General features: G+C 38.6%; 4 protein-coding genes across 4 annotated transcripts in view; 3 read left to right on the top strand and 1 right to left on the bottom strand.

Annotated features, from left to right (window-relative positions):
• Positions 1-4,391, top strand: part of LOC128867288 (uncharacterized) — a 64,302-nt gene extending 59,911 nt beyond the window's left edge. The window contains exons 16-24 of the mRNA XM_054108397.1: positions 1,187-1,296; positions 1,362-1,641; positions 1,717-1,786; positions 1,859-1,985; positions 2,059-2,238; positions 2,310-2,378; positions 2,439-2,607; positions 3,296-3,472; positions 3,538-4,391. Of these exons, the coding sequence (XP_053964372.1) occupies positions 1,187-1,296; positions 1,362-1,641; positions 1,717-1,786; positions 1,859-1,985; positions 2,059-2,238; positions 2,310-2,378; positions 2,439-2,607; positions 3,296-3,472; positions 3,538-3,782 (1,427 nt within the window). The 3' untranslated portion in view covers positions 3,783-4,391. The remainder of the gene's footprint in view (positions 1-1,186; positions 1,297-1,361; positions 1,642-1,716; positions 1,787-1,858; positions 1,986-2,058; positions 2,239-2,309; positions 2,379-2,438; positions 2,608-3,295; positions 3,473-3,537) is intronic.
• A 2-nt stretch (positions 4,392-4,393) lies between these two features.
• On the bottom strand, positions 4,394-6,962 carry LOC128868338 (maltase A1). Its single transcript, XM_054110323.1, has 6 exons — positions 6,715-6,962; positions 5,555-6,591; positions 5,306-5,453; positions 4,929-5,124; positions 4,710-4,850; positions 4,394-4,645 (listed from the first exon to the last, which is right to left on the bottom strand). Exons 1-6 carry the CDS (start codon positions 6,872-6,874, stop codon positions 4,576-4,578), a joined length of 1,752 nt encoding a protein of 583 aa, XP_053966298.1. The 5' UTR covers positions 6,875-6,962; the 3' UTR covers positions 4,394-4,575.
• A 1,562-nt stretch (positions 6,963-8,524) lies between these two features.
• On the top strand, positions 8,525-10,701 carry LOC128866532 (maltase A1-like). The gene is made up of 5 exons (XM_054107343.1): positions 8,525-8,716; positions 8,794-9,833; positions 9,896-10,239; positions 10,301-10,444; positions 10,502-10,701. The coding sequence occupies exons 1-5, from the start codon at positions 8,566-8,568 to the stop codon at positions 10,569-10,571; spliced, it is 1,749 nt and encodes a 582-aa protein (XP_053963318.1). The 5' UTR covers positions 8,525-8,565; the 3' UTR covers positions 10,572-10,701.
• Positions 10,702-13,282: 2,581 nt separating this feature from the next.
• LOC128866531 (maltase A2-like) lies at positions 13,283-15,513 on the top strand. Its single transcript, XM_054107342.1, has 6 exons — positions 13,283-13,830; positions 13,905-14,281; positions 14,355-14,661; positions 14,733-15,049; positions 15,111-15,239; positions 15,301-15,513. The coding sequence occupies exons 1-6, from the start codon at positions 13,330-13,332 to the stop codon at positions 15,380-15,382; spliced, it is 1,713 nt and encodes a 570-aa protein (XP_053963317.1). The 5' UTR covers positions 13,283-13,329; the 3' UTR covers positions 15,383-15,513.
• The last annotated feature ends 105 nt before the right edge of the window (positions 15,514-15,618 follow it).

The raw sequence follows: 15,618 nt of genomic DNA, 5'->3' as shown, positions 1-15,618 counted from the left end.
CATTCGGTGTGCTCTGGCAGGCAATGGCAAGCCTCCGAGTGTATTTCTGCTATAAAAAAAACTTCTCATAACACACCATCTGCCGTTCGGGGCGACATAAAACTAAAAAGATATATTAACGCCTGCTTTGCAAATACTAAGAAAAATTGGTCTAAATAGGGTCTTCAGGTCAAGCTGGAAAAAAAGTTACGATTCGCAATATTGCGGAATTCGGTCTGAATACCTCTAATGCAAATGTGGACTTTTTGTACTCATTTATTTTAGTGTAGAGCTTTTTGTCAAATTTTTGCGAGTATATAAATTATAAGTGTCCAAATATACGAGTTGGACTGTATACATATTTCAACCTTTATGAAAAGCTTTCACTAACCACAACTAGACCTCGCGCATTTACTTTTTTGTTGACCGTATAATGAACGAAGAGCGGAGAGCGTGTTGTGATGTCGGAATGATCAAGCGACTCAGCAACATGTTTCGAGTAAATTGACGCTTGATAGAGACAATGTTGCTGGCAGTAGCAGCTATCAACATGTAGGTACAAATGTGTATGCAAACTATTACTATACATATAAAAATTTGATTGTTAAGGCTAGTACTAACTTACCTCTTTTTTGGTGATTGGCCGTGCTCTTCCTCCTATTTGTGGCATGCGTCTTGATGTTGCCCCACAAATAGAGAAACCTACATTTTCAAACCGGCTACGAACCGCAGATCATTTTTTAAGCGCAGCTTTTTCATGGCAGACATACACGCCAGCCGAGGGGCGACCGCTATTAGAAAATCCTTGTTTGAATTGTTTGACATAAGCATTTTAAATAGGTGTTGTAAAGTGTTGCTGGCATCATGTTGCACGGTATTTAAATGGCGTGAACTGATTACTACTTTGTCGTGAGATACATTCAAAATTTCACGCCTATTTCACGGCACTGCAAGTTATATGGATTTTAAAGGCATTTCGCGTGAAACGCGAACGTTGTACTATGATTTAGTTTATTCTTCCATTCGTGTATGTATGTTTGCATGTATGACTCCGAAACTTAAATCTTTGGAGTATTCGATACTGATTGATAAGAGTTTCCCGTCTCATGTTGTTGTGTTTTTATTGCATTCTCTCTTATTTTGTAAAAATATTCTGATGACTTCTTCCTCATTTAATTTAGTTTTCTTTCCTTTATTTTCTTCAAAGCGGTATTAAATCAACTCTTTCAATGGTGGCAGGAAGCTGGTCACCAGAACTTTCGAGTGCTTATTGGTCTGTATCGGAACATTGTTGTTACAAATGAAAAAGATTTGGAGGTAAGTAAAAAATATTTACTAAAAATAATTTTTTAATCAAGTTGTTAATAAAAAATCGTCAACAGTTTATTTTAACAAGCAAAACTCTGATCGACAAATCTGATATTTATGATATGTTGCATCCTTGGTTGGGTACTGGCTTGCTCACAGCCACCGGACACAAATGGCAGGCACATCGCAAAATTATTACACCCTCCTTCCATTTTAAGATTCTGCAAAGCTTTCATGCAGTTATGAATAAGAATTCAAATAAATTTATTGAAAAGCTACGCAACACCTCGAGAGGCGATGCCATTTTCGATTTTCAAGAAATGACGCACTACCTGACGATGGATGTGATTTGTGGTGCGTTGGAATGCGATTGGGTTAAATAATTTTGGATGTGAACTATTTGAAATTTCTATGCTTGTGTTTCTGCAGACACAGCCATGGGTGTGCACATAAATGCAATGGACAACCATGATAATGAAGTGGTGCAGGCTTTTAAAGAGTGAGTAAATGTGATTCTTAGAATTAAATTTTCTCAAATTAGTATTTTTCCGTTTGAAATTCTTTCTTTCAGCATGTGTTATAATACCAATATGCGCGCCTATCATCCAATCAAACGATCGCATGCCTTATATAGATTTATGCCGGACTATCCAAAGTACTGCAAGACACTGAAAATTTTGCATAACTTTACAAATGAGGTGAAACAAGTTTCTGGCTTAAGTTTTGATCTTTTTAGAAATAGTGGAAATTGTGGCTTCCGGTTACTTCTAGGTTATTATCAAGAGAATCGAAGCGCTGAAATTAGCTGAGGGGCAGTCAAAGGAAAGAGAGGAGGATGAGTTTTCAAACAAAAAGCTCGCCTTTCTTGACAATTTGTTGTCCTCTACAATCGACGGAGAACCGTTAACACAACAAGAGATCTACGAAGAGGTGTCAACATTTATGTTCACGGTGAGTTGAGAGAATGAGGGAGAGGAAGAGGACGTTGGAGTCTAAGCTGAAATTTTTATTTGTATGTATAGGGGCACGATACAACGACTTCAGGCATAGCATTCACAGTTTACCTGATATCCTTGCATCCTGACATACAGGTAAATAAGAATTGTTTAAAAAAAATTAAAAAAATCAACGCATTTTACTTCGTTGCTTAGAAAAAAGTCTACGCTGAGCAGCAACAAATAATGGGTGACAACCTCACAGAAGCGACCTTTCAACAAATTGCCGAAATGCAGTATTTGGATATGGTCGTAAAGGAAACGCTACGACTCTACCCTAGCGTACCAGTGGTTGCCAGACGCACGGAAAAGGATTATGACATAAGTGCGTAAGATAAAAATTGGGGCTAATAATAACACATACGTGAGTTGCTAATTAAGTATTGAGATGTGGTAACAGCAATGTGAATATGTCAAATATGGCATCGCCAGCGCAAAGTTGAATAGTTTTAACGGTAACCACGTGTATTTTTTTACATCTCCATTTAAATGTGAAAAATTCATCTTGGTCAAGGAATGGATTTAAATTGCTAATATTTTCGCACGATGAATTTCTAATGCTTTCGGCAGTGGGTCGAGCAAGAATAGGTTAAAATATAATCATGTTATCTGTTATACTATAGGTTAATGTATAGGTTAAGACTTTTTAGCTTAAATTTCGTTGATGAAGCTCCATCTCGAGCCATCGTATTTCGTTGGTTTGCCAAATTCAATTGAAGCCGCATTTCGTAAAAAGTTGTTGAGCCAGAAAAAGTTGCGATAGAGCTTAACATTTATTGCACCGATCACTGAACCTGATATTGCAAGATCGCTGCATATTTATAATGAATATATATATTTGTCTCAAAACTTCACTAGCAACCCTCGTAAATCTAGTTGATTTCTGGTAGAATTAGCTTTGTTTGATTCCTGTATTTTTATCACTTTCATAATTATTATAGAAATTACCGTTTTCTTTTTAATAACACCAATATTCTGATAAATCTTTTCGTCACACATATCTTTTACAACAGATGGCTACGTCGTGCCGGAGGATACAACCATAAACCTCTTTTTGATGGCGCTCGGCTACAATGACAAGTATTTTCCCGATCCATATCGGGTAGATCCGGAACGTTGGAATGTGAACGAACGTATTCAAAATCCATTTGAATATTTGCCTTTTAGCGCGGGTGCTAGAAATTGCATCGGTGAGTAATCGAATTCATTCTCAAGTTCTACATTCGTCTAACTACTCTTAAAAAAAATTTTAAAGGACAAAAGTTTGCACTACTCGAAATCAAAACTGTAGTATCGAAGATTGTGCGCGCTTTCAATATACTACCGCCACTGGACGAACTGACCTCCGCTAATGGTTACTCGAGACATTTCATTGGCTTGCCAGCGGAGCAGCAAAGGAAGCGATTGCCCAATCCGAGCAAATATGATCCAATTTTGTCGGCTGTGCTAACCCTGAAATCGGAAAATGGCATTTATATTCGGCTAAGAGAGCGCAGTTAGAGAAACTTTTATTACTTTTTTTTTTGTAATAAAAATTAAAAATAAAAAATATTAAAGGGTTTTCCAATAACAGGTGTTATGAATAAATGGATTGCCCTATCGAGAGATGATTAACGATTTTTTATGGCCGAAATTGAATGGTATTGATCTAAGCAACGTTTATTTTCAACAAGACGGCGCTACGTGCTTCACAAGTAACGATCTTTATGGGAAAAGTTTCCGGACCGTGTTATCTCTCGAAGCGGTGATAACAATTGGCCACCGAGATCTTGTGATTTAACACCTTGTGACTTTTTTCTTTGGGGCCACGTGAAAGAGAAGGTCTACGCCAACAACCCAGGGTCGATTCAAGACCTCAAAGATGGAATTGGTGAGACTATCGAGGACATAGGGCAGACACTTTGCAGTTGGGTTATGGAAAATTTCATGAAAAGGCTATTGCCCTGTAAGCGTGGTCGTGGTGGTCATTTGCCTGATGTTAGTTTCCACTATTAACGGCATACCTTCCTCTTTATAATGAAATAAGCATCCGATCATTTATATTAAAAATTAGCATTTTTCATTGAATATCAAAATAACACCTCTTATTGGAAAACCCTTTATGTACGACATTGGATTACATTTGTTGTTTATTAAATATTTTTTTAAATACATTTTAATATATTTATATGTGTAGTTACGTATGTGTATGCATCTTAAGCTAGTTTTTAATTTGTCCGCTTGTAATGAGTGATTGCTGTTGCTTATCTTACGTTAAGAAAATAATACTCTGTACTTATTCTATTCGTTAAATTCACGAAACCGCGACTAGGACAGTGCCTACATAAGCCTCTGCCTTGAATGTGGTAGGATCGATGATGTCGCTAAAAGAAGTAAGCTTGTTTAGAATTTGTTTAGAATATCATTATTTCATATTTCTGTACGCACCCATCGTTGTATTGCGATTGTATGGAAGTTGTGATCACCTCTGCTTGGCTACCCAATGAGTAGTGATCGTTTACGTTTAGCGACTTATCAGTAGCGCCCAAGTTTAGCACGATCACATAAAGGTCGCTGCCAGGTAGTTGACTGCAAAGATTGAGTGGAATAATAGGCAAGTGGGCGATATTTAATGAAATCGAAAATAAGGGACTAAAGCACACCTACCGTGAGTAAACGATGAGATCGTCGTCGATCGCTTTGATTTTGAGTTCACCATCTTGGAATGATGGCTCCTTGCGCAGGCGTATCAACTTCTTGAATACTTGTAAATGCGATTGTGGTGCACGTAGCTGTGCCAGTGCGTTGTTTTGTTTATAGTCAGCGGACACAGGAAGCCATGTGTGGTCACCCGAGGTGAAACCTGTCATAATGTGATGTTAAGTGTTATAATAAATAATATCTATATGAAAATAACTGATAAAAGACCGCGTAAATGCGAAAAATATTTATTTACTGATAGTGTGAAGAGTACGCGATTGAAACACTCAACCCTAGCTATCAGATAAGGTTTATGAAAAGTTTCTATAATTGCTACCACTTACCGGCATTTGGTGATGCATCCCATTGATAAGGTGTGCGCGCTGGATCACGAGAGACAGCGTAGTACGTAGTTGGATTCGCATTACAGGCCTGGGGGTCAACAGAGTCTTCCCAGCTAATGTACACATCGGTCATAGCAAGCTCCTCTCCCTGAAAACAATTTCAGGTAAATAAGCAGCTCATAAAAAAGTGCAAGGAACAGTGAACAATCAGTTGAAAATGTTCCATGTAAAAGGTTTACTCTCAATTACATTGTAAGTCACCGCATTGCCGGGCAAAGTTTGCAATAGTATGTTGAAAAGATCTGCACGCTGCACACCGAAACGCGAAGCCATCCGCTTGTTGTCGTGGTTGCCCAACACCCAATTGGCATACACACCCTCCGGCATGGAGTTCAGCCACTTCTCGATATGCTCCACCACCACTGGCGCTTTCGTGTTGTTCACAACATTTGTTAAGAAATCGAAATTAAATGGAATATGTGAGCCGTTCAGCACGCCATTGCCATAGAAACGCAAAATGTTATCGAAACTGGTGTAGGCTTCGGTGAGCAGTATGCGTGTATCGCCGCCATGCTCTTTCTTGAATTCCTCGGCCAATGTACGCCACTGGTAAACCATATCGAAAGTTTCGGGCTGGTCCTGTGTGTATATGTGCTGCAAGTGGCAACCATCGTCTGGATCAGGACAGCTGCTGACATCATCGATTACGGGCTCATCAGGGTAGTTGTTATAGCGATCCAGCTCTTTTTCAAAAAGATAGGGTATAGCATCAACGCGGAAACCTGAAATGCCTTTGCCTAGCCAGAAACGCATAACATTTTTCATCTCGGCCACGACGGCAGGATTGCGGTAGTTGAGATCTGGCTGTTTGATAGCGAATTGATGCAGATAGTACTGCTGACGTACTTCATTCCACTCCCAGGCAGTGTAACGGAACGCGCTCACCCAATTACTGGGTGGTTCACGCTCGCCGGTGGTTTCATTAATTTTGCCATTGTGCCAGACATAGAAATCGGCATAAGCTGGATCACCATCGACCGACTTAGTGAACCATTCATTTTCATCGCTGGAGTGATTCGGCACAAAGTCCAATATAATCTTGATACCGACCTCTTTGGCTTTCTTGATCATATTTTCGAAATCTTCCATGGTGCCGTACTCTGGATGAATCTGGTAGAAGTCGGCGATATCATAACCGAAATCGGCCATAGGTGACTTGAAGATGGGCGAAAGCCAAGCAGCCGTAAAGCCGATATCCTTTAAGTACTGCAGTTTCTCGGTAACGCCTAGGAGTTAAAAATAAATGAAAAAGTTTAGACGTTTGGTTATTCTAATTCTGTTGTTGTGCAATCGTTGTGAAAATTCTTGAACTGATTCTGAATTTTGTTTCTTAGAAAGCAGAAACTTACCATTCAAATCCCCAATGCCATCGCCGTCGCTATCCCGAAATGAACGTGGATAAATTTGATAGTAATTGCCGTTCTCCCACCACTCCTTGCTTTGTATGGTGGCGGTAAATAAGGCGAGAAGGGAAAGCACCGCCAACAAAAATGTGTTTACCGTACGCATTTCTATGCTCACTTTCTTAACGTTGACTCTAAGTATAATTTCTATAAACAACCGTGGGGTTCTACTAGACAATTGAAACTAATTAATTTTTTTCACTCAGCTGCTTTTTATATAAAAAAATTGTGTAGTGATTTTTTTTTTAAGCAAATAAAAATATTTATTGATAATTGTCAAGTGTTGGTTTTGCGATTTTTATCAAACAATTGCTTTGTAAATATTATGTGAAATATCTTTGAAATGCGGATAAAGTCACTCGGTATGAAAGTGCTGATCATTTAGTTCACATGAGATTGAGTTTAAGTAGAATGAAAACTTCTTTCAATATTTTGTTATTGTATTCAGGTTGCTGTTTGTTTTGTAAAAACATTTAGTTTTGCAAAGGAAATGCTGTTTACGTACTTATTTTCAAGTTGCGGAGATGTTTTCAGTGCGTTTTTTTGATATGGAAGTTTCAAGTATTTGCTCAGCGACATTTTTTCGGTTAATTTGAATTTGGCCTGAGAAAGTGAGTGTTCAAAATAAAATAATTACTTATCAACAGCAGGAAAAAGTGATAGGGCACCCGTCATTCAAACTATGTATGCTAGATTTGTATTTGAGGATAAGTAGCGAATTTAGGATCAATTGTGCACTCTGCTCCTCACACCACTCATCAAGCCCTAAATCTTCTTAATAAATCTATAAGGGTATTCGGAAATAGCTTCAGCTTCATATTAGAAACAAAAGCTCCGAAAGAACAAACTTGCATGGGCTTTAAAACCGACCCTGCGTTTTCAAAGTCAACTTCTCAGTCCGCAGTGACCGATTGAAAAACTACTCTAAATTGAGTAACTATCTGAACCAATAACTCATTACAATTTTCAAAAGTTTCCTGACGTGCTAAATTCGAATTTGATCTTGGAAAGTTGGAAAGACGATAGTGTGGATCGAACGGTATTTCGTTTTATCATTTTGTGTTGGCATCCGAATGCACACAACGAAAGAAAAAACAAAAACAAATCAGCCTTGGTTCTAATGCAAAAGCATTTTTGGAATTGTAAATATCTGATTAATTAAAAAATATTTTAAGACTATAATGAAATGTAGAATAATAATATTTGTAGCAATTGAGAAAGAAAATTTTCTGGAATTGAAAAAGGTATTAAAAATGTTCTTTTAAAATTTTATTCTTGCGTTTCTGTTAATTATATTAAGAAAAATATACTTTATGGGCAAATATTTAAACTACCATATCCTCGAATTCCATACTAATTAATTATCCCATTTGATTAGTTATCCACCATCTGTGTGTAAACTAAACAAAAGTTGTCTATTTTGCATGGGTTGACTAGCCATTATGAAACACTTAAGTACAATTCATTTACGAAAATAAAACATATTCGTTGCCTGTGTCAATTAGATGTTACAGAAAGCCGAGAACGAATGTTAATTTATGCAGCTGTTGTGGAATATTAAAAAATGAGCAGCTATTCCAAACAAAGGGAAACGAAAAATAGTGTTATTAGTTTGCAAAACTTATAAACAAATTGGCTTCAGAACAGCAAAATAATACAAAAAGCAACAGTATTGTCTGTTGTGCAATTCCATTATTCATTCATAGAAACACAGCTTGGCGGAGCGTACAACTCTCTATAAAATGCCTTCGAATAAGAATTGTTGTCAGTAACGCAGTACTTCCTGCTAACGACAACATGGGAAAACTTATCGGCATATTCCTAATAGTATTCGCTGTTTGCCATCTTGGCTGCAGTGAGTTGGACTGGTGGGAAAATGGTAATTTCTACCAAATCTATCCACGTTCCTTTAAGGACAGCAATGACGATGGCATTGGCGACTTAAATGGTGAGTGTGTATCCTTCGTAAGCATTTTAGCCGCTCAGTGCAATATCGTTCTTGAAATCCTTCTAATCTCCAAACAGGTATAAAAGAAAAATTGGACTACGTCAAGGATATCGGTATGCAAGGTGTGTGGCTGTCGCCTATCTTCCAATCCCCAATGGCTGATTTTGGCTATGACATTTCGGATTATACCAAAGTTCAGCCAGAATACGGCACTTTCGATGATTTGCTAGCATTAGTCGAAAAGGCGCACAGTATCGGTTTGCATCTTATACTAGACTTTGTGCCCAATCACACCAGCGACGAGCACGAATGGTTCAAACGTTCCATCGCCAATGATTCCTACTATCGCGATTTCTACATTTGGCATGATGGAGTTATTAATGCCACAACTGGTGCACGTCAGCCTCCGAGCAATTGGGTTTCCCAATTCCGCTACTCCGCTTGGGAGTGGAATGATCAACGTCAACAGTATTACTTGCATCAGTTTGGCGTCAAACAGCCAGACCTAAACTATCGCAATCCAAATGTTGTGGAGGAAATGAAAAATATACTAAGGTTTTGGTTGGAGCATGGCGTTGATGGTTTTCGCATTGATGCTGTGCCCTTCCTCTTTGAAGCCGATATTGATCTTGCAACTGGCACTTATCCGGACGAACCAGTGATTACAGATACCAGCTCTTGCCCCGATCCGAATGATTGGTGTCATTTGAATCACATCTACACCAATTCTCTACCAGAGATATTCGATATAGTCTACCAATGGCGTGATGTTGTGGACCAATGGAAACGCGATTACGATACCGACACTAAAGTGCTGCTCACAGAGGCCTACACTAGTTTTGAAAATCTGATGCGCATGTATGGAGATGGTGTGCACAATGGCTCTAATATCCCATTCAACTTCGAAATGATGGCAGAATTGAATAATCAAAGTAGTGCCGAGAAGTACGATTACTATGTACGCCACTGGCTAGATAATATGCCAAAAGGTGTCTATGCCAATTGGGTGCTGGGAAACCACGACAATCCCAGATTAGCTTCTCGATTTGGAGCACAACGCGCTGACTTGATGAACATCTTTTTACAAACTCTACCAGGCATTGCAGTCACTTACAACGTAAGTACCTGAATTTGTAATTATTTTTGTGGGATTCGACTTGATGAAGATTTAAATTTAAGGGAGAAGAGTATGGTTTGGAGGATGGTTATGTGTCTTGGGAGGACAGTGTTGATCCACAAGCATGCAACGCAGATCCCAGCACTTACCTTAAATATTCACGTGATCCTGAGCGCACGCCCTTCCTTTGGGATAATTCGAAAAATGCCGGTTTCAGCACAGCTGATCATACTTGGTTGCCAGTAGGTCAGCCATATGAGAACAACAATATTGACGCACAGTTGGCAGCTGAAAATAGCCATTTAAAAATCTTCAAACAACTAACAGCATTAAGGAAATCTGAGCCAGCTTTCAACAGTGGTGATTATGAATCAGTTGTCGTGAACAATGTTTTGTTGTATAAGAGGTGAGAATTGGCGGCAGTGGAAGATTTGATTTCTCTGAGTAAACTTGGTTTTATACTTTAGGAGCGCTGACACAGGTAATACTTATCTTATGATCCTGAATATTGGCGATCAAGATGAGGTATTGAATCTTAACGGCTTATTTGACGATTTAAGCGGTACGCCAGAGGTCGTCCTCAGTTCATTGTATTCAGGCCGAATAAATGGGTAAGCAAGTCATGAACTCTAAATCGATTGCTTTACTAAACTATTTTCTTTTAACAGTGAAATTGTGGATGCCGATTCATTTGCGACAAAAGCTTATAATGGCTACGTTTTGCGTTGGACCGACTAGGCTTAGCTGGCAGTGCCAACTTAGAGCGTCAATAAAATTTTCTTGTGCAAGCAAATGTAAAGCTTCTTTAAATTGAATATTTGACAGGTGTATATAAAATAAATTGCATTCCGAGAAAAAGTTTTAAAAAGGCATTGTATGCCTGGGAGCTTGGGTAATGCTATACATCTATCAAAGCATCGCGTATATTCGGTATCAGTTTAAATGCTTCGTCATTCAGTTGGCTAAGTATGTAAAGGGAAACAATGTTCGCCTGTGCAAGACTCGTCACCATTTAATTTTTAATACAGTCATGGCGTAAAAAGTTCCGAAATTTTTTGGATTCTCCGATGTAGCTCAAATATGCGTCTTTGTTGTCTCTTTGTCCATTTCGAAGACAATTTTATTATTCCTCGGCCCAATAGATAAACGGTTTTATCAGGTAATTTTCACAAGCCTCCCTCGAGGCCAATCATGTGCCAACAGGCAAATTTGGCAAATGCTTGAAATGGTGCTAATCATTTGGTGGTATGTCTAGACTCTCTGAGCTCTCTGAGTTTTTGGCGATTCACTAAATATATATGTGCGGTTCGGTATTGTCTGAATGGTCAGTTGTTGACAGTCCGATTTGAAAGTACGGTCGGATAGAAGCAGCTCAATCCGGATTGTTGCTTTCCAATCTCTTCCCGAAAGATATAAGCATTCGTTGGTGACGACCTTTTGCGGCTGTTGTGTCCAATTAACATTTGCTTCCAAGATCAGTGTCAATTTGGCTCAAAAGGTTCTTTGCGTAAAATCGTGTTTCTCCAATATATACAGTTTCTTCTTGAAACTTCATGCAAATGCTTCAAATGGTTTTCTAACTTTTCTTCAGTTTCTAGGTCATGGAAAAAATACGCATCTTGAGTTTGTCGACATTTTCAAAGACTAACCCAATAGAGCGCAGCTCATCTTCGACGTCCATATTATCAGAACGAAACCATTAGAACCTCCGTTTTACGCTTGCATTTTGGCAGCCTGGACCGACTTCTCACCCAGTACTGAAGAATGTGTCGTAACATGAGCAAGTAATTTCTCACATTCCTTTGGGGTTTTTTAATACCAGCGATTCTAGTGTGGAGTGTCTCTATTAGGGCCGCGTACCGCTTTTACGTATATACTTGCATATCTCGTACTCGTATAATAGGCTTTGTCAGTGCTGAATTGCGCCTGCTCCATTATCAGAAAAGCTTTGTCTCTCAAGCACTCTCGGCATTAACAGCTGTATTTATTTTAAAAATAAAAAAGAAGACAAACACCATTTAGTGCAGGTTAGGAAAAGAAAAATTTGTACAGTTACACGAGTGTGGCAGAGCGGGTAATACTTATGGAATTATAGTAGATTAGTACTCGTACATTGCCGCATCAGCAATTGTAATATGTGTGTATATAGGCATTCGAGTGCATTGTACTATGTATGCCAGCACTTGTATTGAGTAGTTACACTAGTTTACAGCCAAAAAAAAAACCCAAAAAATTAGATCGGCCAATTCCTATGTTAAATCGGTCGCGGAGTCCGAAAATCAATTCATTTTGTTTCTGTCATGTATTTATTGAGATACTGTCAAATAACAGTTCTGTATTGAAGTAAAAAAGGTAGATCATTAAAAATGACTAATTTTGTATTTGGAGAGCCCTTCAAAGGTAATTTTTTTTATTAGAAGTAAACATTTTCAAACTATTTACAAAGGTAAAAAAAAAGTTTTTCTTTTTTTGCAAAAATATAAAAATTTTATCCCCCAATGGACAGAACAACCGAATAGCATTGGCCGGAAATATTTAAGTAAAGTTTGGCAAGTGGCGAACACAAAATTATGTGGATTTTCGGACTCAGCGACGAGGTTTTGTATACGAATTGGATGACCTATGCCTGGGTAAAAAAAAATATTTATTTGTAGACCAATGTTATTGGAGTGGTTAACAGAACAATACACTTTTGGTTTATTAATTTTCCATTTATTGAAACTTTAAGTGTTTATTACTGTATTTTGAGTATGACTACTAATTTTCATTGTTATCAAAGCCAAACAATCTGAGAAGTTGCTTTGTCAAAAGTCAGAAAATTATTAGAATTTTATAAAAAGCCACACAGCTCCCTCATGACTTCAAACACCTCAATCAAAAACAAAAAAAAAAAGAAACAATGATATTTTACTTCATACATTGGTTGACAGAAGAAGATCCAATCCGATAAGCTATAGTTATTAAAAAAAATATGTATGCCGCCAGCTGAACAGCAAACTCCCCTTCTTATTTTTTTTCGCTTTTTTGTACATGAATTTTGATTTGCTGTTGTAAATTATGTTAGTGAGTACTTTAAGAGTCTCAGAAAAAAAGTCAACTGTCACAATTTACAATTTTGCCTAGAACCCCCTTCGTCAATCAAGTGGCTTGTGCTGGCCGTTAGTAACGCACGGATGCCAAATGTATTGCTAGCGGAACTGAGCGCTGCTGGACACGTTGATATTGGTGGCGAAGCAAAACACAAAAAAATTATTTATCAGAAAAGCCATGTTTTATTAAAAAAAAAAATTTAAGGCCCTCTTACTGAAAAACGCTTTACATACATACATACATGTTGACGTGCAACCGCGCAACCAGCAATTTTCTCGGATGGGTTTTGTATAAAATTTAGTAATAAATTTCTTATCTAATAACTGTAATGAAAATTATTCGTAGTCAAGTATGGCCAGCTTTTAAAATACAAAACGTCTAGTCTACTCTCACAGTCGATTTTGTAATGTTGTCGCAACTATTATTATTATTCACTGCGGTCCTGCTCTGCTGTGGCAACTGCGCCTTTGCCACCACAGTCGACTGGTGGGAGTCTGCTACACTCTATCAGATATACCCGCGATCGTTTATGGACAGTGATGGCGACGGAGTGGGCGATTTGAATGGCATTACGTCACGTCTGGAATATCTCAAAGAAATCGGTGTAACTGCAACTTGGCTTTCACCAATCTTCGAGTCACCGATGGCAGATATGGGTTATGATGTATCTAATTTTACTAATATCGATTCACTGTTTGGCACAATAGAGGATTTTGATGCAATGATTGCAAAGGCGCATAAACTAGGACTGAAGATTATTTTAGACTTTGTGCCCAATCACTCGAGTGATGAGTGCGAGTGGTTCCAGAAATCCATACGTCGTGAAGATGGTTACGATGATTTCTATATGTGGGAGGATGGCAAAATTGATTCGCAAACTGGCGAACGTGTCCCACCTAGCAACTGGGTATGTTTATTATGCAATATTTGCAATATCTGCAAGAATTTGAATTTTGAACTTAGGAAATGTTTCTTTTGTAGGTGAGCGTCTTCAGTGGTTCGATGTGGACGTGGAACGAGCAACGTCAGCAAAATTACCTGCATCAATTTTTGGCAAAACAACCGGATCTCAACTTCAGCAATCCAATGGTGCGTGAGCATATGCAGGCAGTGTTGCAGTTTTGGATTGATCGTGGTGTGGATGGCTTTCGTATTGATGCAGTGCCACATATTGGTGAGAAACAGTACGCGAATGGCACATATCCCGACGAACCGACGAGTGGCTGGAGCGATGATCCCAATAGCTATAATTATCATGATCACATCTACTCAAGAGATCAACCGCTGACACTTGAGGTTGTCTACGAGTGGCGCAAGTTCTTTGATGAATACAAGAATCAGAATGGTGGCGATACTATGTGAGTGACCACAGCAGAGTGGTGATCGCAATGGCATTTTTAAGTGTTTAGTAAAACCCTTTCATTTCTATAGAGCTTTGATAGCTGAGGCCTACACCTCGGTTGACGTTTTGAGCGACTACATTAATAATGGCACACACGCAGGCACACAAATACCAATGAACTTCAATTTAATGTCGCTGGATTCCCATTCGACGGCTAGAAATGTTGAGCAGCTTACCACGGTATGGATGGATACAATATGGGAAAGACATCACAGCGCTAACTGGGTGCTGGGCAACCACGACAACGATCGCCTGGCTACACGTATGAGTCAACGAAAGGTGTATCTGATGACTATGCTGGTGCACGCATTACCAGGCACATCAGTGACTTACTATGTGGGGCGTGGGAATTGAAATTATCTTTACTTATACTCAAATAATTGAATACTTGTTTTCTGTTTACACAGGGTGAAGAAATTGGCATGTCCAATGTAGACACTGAATGTACTGAAGTTTCTTGCGAAGATCGTGATCCTGAGCGCACGCCCATGCAGTGGACCAACTCAGCGCACACCGGCTTCACTACTGGTCCAACTACATGGCTGCCGGTATCTTCCGATTATGAGGTAATTAACGTAGCAACGGAACGCGGTGTCGCACGCAGCACTTTGCAGATCTTCAAAGGAATGACGAAGTTGAAGCAAACTCCAGCTTTCAAAGCGTTCAAGGATGATAATGGTTTCTCGTTTGGTGCCGTGTCGGAGCAAGTATTTCAAGTTGTAAGGTACGTCGAGAAAAATCACTTTTTAAAAGAAATGTTTAAAATGTTTTACTTTCATTTGCAGAACCGCCGTCAAACGTGAAGAATATCGAATACTCGTAAATATGGGCAATAGCATAGAATATATGTATGGCTTGGCAAACCAAACGATGGAGTATGTGCTGCTCAGTCCGTACTCTCCACACAGCTATGGGTATGTGACAAGTTTATAATATTCTTTGCTATTGAAATATTTGTAATTCTTAATTTTTTAGCGAAAAAGTTGATTTGAGTCAGCGCATATATTTGATGCCATTTGAAGCGGTTGTTCTCTACTCGTCGGCTGAAAGCAGCTGATATGTTCCAGTGCTGGAGATGCAGAGAATTGTAGTACTTAAATTTTTATTTTCTACATAGCAATTAACCCACATTTGTACGTATATTTATTTGTATAGTATTGGGCAATAAAGTTTGCATCGGTATCTTTATGTACCTACGCTAATAAGTAATAAACTACATAATAACTACTTATCAGCGCCGATAATCAAAATACCCCTTTTTTTAAGCAGCTTATGTGTGTGGCAAAATCGATT

Source organism: Anastrepha ludens, chromosome 6 (genome assembly GCF_028408465.1).
Source record: "Anastrepha ludens isolate Willacy chromosome 6, idAnaLude1.1, whole genome shotgun sequence".
NCBI classification, from domain to species: domain Eukaryota; kingdom Metazoa; phylum Arthropoda; class Insecta; order Diptera; family Tephritidae; genus Anastrepha; species Anastrepha ludens.
The sequence above is the reverse complement of the archived record's forward strand: the minus strand, read 5'-3'. Positions and strand labels throughout refer to the sequence as shown.

Bases quoted from the DNA above. Each gene is read 5' to 3' on its own strand.
- LOC128868338 (XM_054110323.1), bottom strand. From the start codon at position 6,874: ATGCGTACGGTAAACACATTTTTGTTGGCGGTGCTTTCCCTTCTCGCC. The intron at 5,454-5,554 runs GTAATTGAGAGT...AATTGTTTTCAG, and splicing joins GCAATGCGGTGACTTACAAT to GGAGAGGAGCTTGCTATGAC. The intron at 4,646-4,709 runs GTGCGTACAGAA...TACTTCTTTTAG, and splicing joins CAATCGCAATACAACGATGG to CGACATCATCGATCCTACCA.
- LOC128866532 (XM_054107343.1), top strand. From the start codon at position 8,566: ATGGGAAAACTTATCGGCATATTCCTAATAGTATTCGCTGTTTGCCAT. The intron at 10,240-10,300 runs GTGAGAATTGGC...TTTATACTTTAG, and splicing joins AATGTTTTGTTGTATAAGAG to GAGCGCTGACACAGGTAATA. The intron at 10,445-10,501 runs GTAAGCAAGTCA...TTCTTTTAACAG, and splicing joins TATTCAGGCCGAATAAATGG to TGAAATTGTGGATGCCGATT.
- LOC128866531 (XM_054107342.1), top strand. From the start codon at position 13,330: ATGTTGTCGCAACTATTATTATTATTCACTGCGGTCCTGCTCTGCTGT. The intron at 13,831-13,904 runs GTATGTTTATTA...TTTCTTTTGTAG, and splicing joins GTGTCCCACCTAGCAACTGG to GTGAGCGTCTTCAGTGGTTC. The intron at 15,050-15,110 runs GTACGTCGAGAA...TTTCATTTGCAG, and splicing joins CAAGTATTTCAAGTTGTAAG to AACCGCCGTCAAACGTGAAG.